Source organism: Eurypyga helias, unplaced genomic scaffold, assembly GCF_000690775.1.
Source record: "Eurypyga helias isolate BGI_N326 unplaced genomic scaffold, ASM69077v1 scaffold11911, whole genome shotgun sequence".
Lineage (NCBI taxonomy): Eukaryota > Metazoa > Chordata > Aves > Eurypygiformes > Eurypygidae > Eurypyga > Eurypyga helias.
Genome location: NW_010228948.1, coordinates 1 through 1,667, shown reverse-complemented (window position 1 = coordinate 1,667; position 1,667 = coordinate 1). Strand labels below are relative to the sequence as shown.

The window sequence follows — 1,667 nt, the reverse complement described above, 5'->3', positions numbered from 1 at the left end:
TGCCCCATAGCGGACTCCTTTGCGGTTTGGCCTGCAGTTGCACAAGCAGCACGCCCAGCTGGAGCCCGAGCGGCACACTTGGCACCGGCGAGAGAGCGACGAGAGCGGGGAGAGCACCCACGAGGAGCTGGATGCGCAGCGGGGTGCCCCCATCCCTCGCTCTGCCAGCTACCCCTTCTCCTCCCCGCGGCAGCCTGCCGAGGAGACGGCCACGCTACAGACGGGCTTCCAGCGGCGATACGGTGGCATTACAGGTACAGGAGATCCGAGCTCCGGGTGAAAGCCCCAGGTCCGGTGCCCTGTAGCCTGGCAGCTGCCTGTCCCTGAAGCCCCCCAGGTAGCTTATCTTCCTCCATGCTTCTCCTGCAGACCCAGGCACAGTACACAGAGCCCCGTCGCACTTCTCCCGCCTCCCCCTGGGAGGCTGGGCTGAGTTTTTTTTTCCCAGAGCCGGTGCCGGAGGAGAGCTCGGAGGACGAGCTTCCACCCCAAATCCACAAGGTAAGGGTGAGGGCTGTGGCTCAGAGGAACGAGGTGTATGGGGGACACCACCCTGGGGTGCTGGCAGCCGGTCCCGATGGGCGCCACATCCCCTCTCTGTCATGCAGGTATAGCCTTGACGGCTGGGGATCACGTGGGGGTTGCAGACTGGGAACCGCCTGGGCAGCGGGATGTGGCATCAGCCGGATTCTTCTCCCGTCCCCAGTGGGCAGGATAGTCCCAGGCTCCGTTTCGTTGCCATCAGTTGCCGAAGAGACAAAACGACCGGGCCGGCGGCTCTGCGGTGGCACTTTGTGTCCAGCCGTGTGTCCAGCCAACGCCGCTCTGGCTTGTGGGGTGAATGCGTGTGTGAGTACATACATGTGTCCGTGTTCACATCTGTGTTGTCCGTGCCGGAGGATCGCTGCAGAGCCTGTGGAAGCTGATGGGACGGGACTGGCCGTGGGGAGCTGTGGACTGGCTTGGAGGTGGCAGCAGGAGCTGCTCTTCGAAGGGAAGTGACACCACGGGTTCCAGATGTCTGCCCGGAGCTGGGACCTGCCTCCGAAACGGAGCTGTTGAGGGGCTCCGGCTCGGCCTGTGGCACCCGCCTTCCCCGCCTGCCGCCCTGGGGAGGTGCCCAGGCCCTGTTCGCCCTCCCGGGGAGGACCGGTGTTGTGCCCTTCAGCATGAAGCAGGACAGCGCCGGGACGGTTCCCTGTCTCTGCCCCAGCACCCTGCAAAGCGACGAGCCCCAGCTCCTGCTGGGGTGGGATCCAGAGCTGGTGGGAACAGCTGTGGCCGGGATCAGGGATGCCGCAGCTCTCACGACAGCTGCCCCCTCCCCTGGATGCGGGGGGTCGGTGGGGTCCCTGCTGTCCCTCCTGGCTGGCAGCCTCTGGGCTAGGGCAGCATCCTCCCCCCTGCACGCCACCCGTGGGCTGTGGGCTGCTAGTGGGCCCTCCTGCAGTGCCAAAGAGACCCCGGTGTCTCCCGGGAGTGCTCGGAGCCCACCCTGAAGCTCTTGTTTCTGTGATACCCAGCCTTTCCTCTTTCCCAAGCCTTGGTGCGTCTCACATTTCTGCTGGAGGGTCCCAGCTCCTCCTTCCCTCCGGAACCGTCCTTTTGCTTGCCACGTGGCTTCGGCTGCTCGTGCCTGGGGGGTGAGGACGGGTGCCCTGACCCCA

General features: G+C 65.5%; 1 protein-coding gene across 1 annotated transcript in view; it reads left to right on the top strand.

The window, feature by feature from the left end:
* The window catches only part of LOC104516019 (autophagy-related protein 9A-like), a gene marked incomplete at its 3' end in the record, with an annotated part of 7,216 nt that extends 6,715 nt beyond the window's left edge, over positions 1–501 (top strand). The window contains 3 exon segments of the mRNA XM_010160214.1: positions 38–254; positions 370–433; positions 435–501. Coding sequence (XP_010158516.1) covers positions 38–254; positions 370–433; positions 435–501 — 348 coding nt within the window.
* Positions 502–1,667: the final 1,166 nt, after the last annotated feature.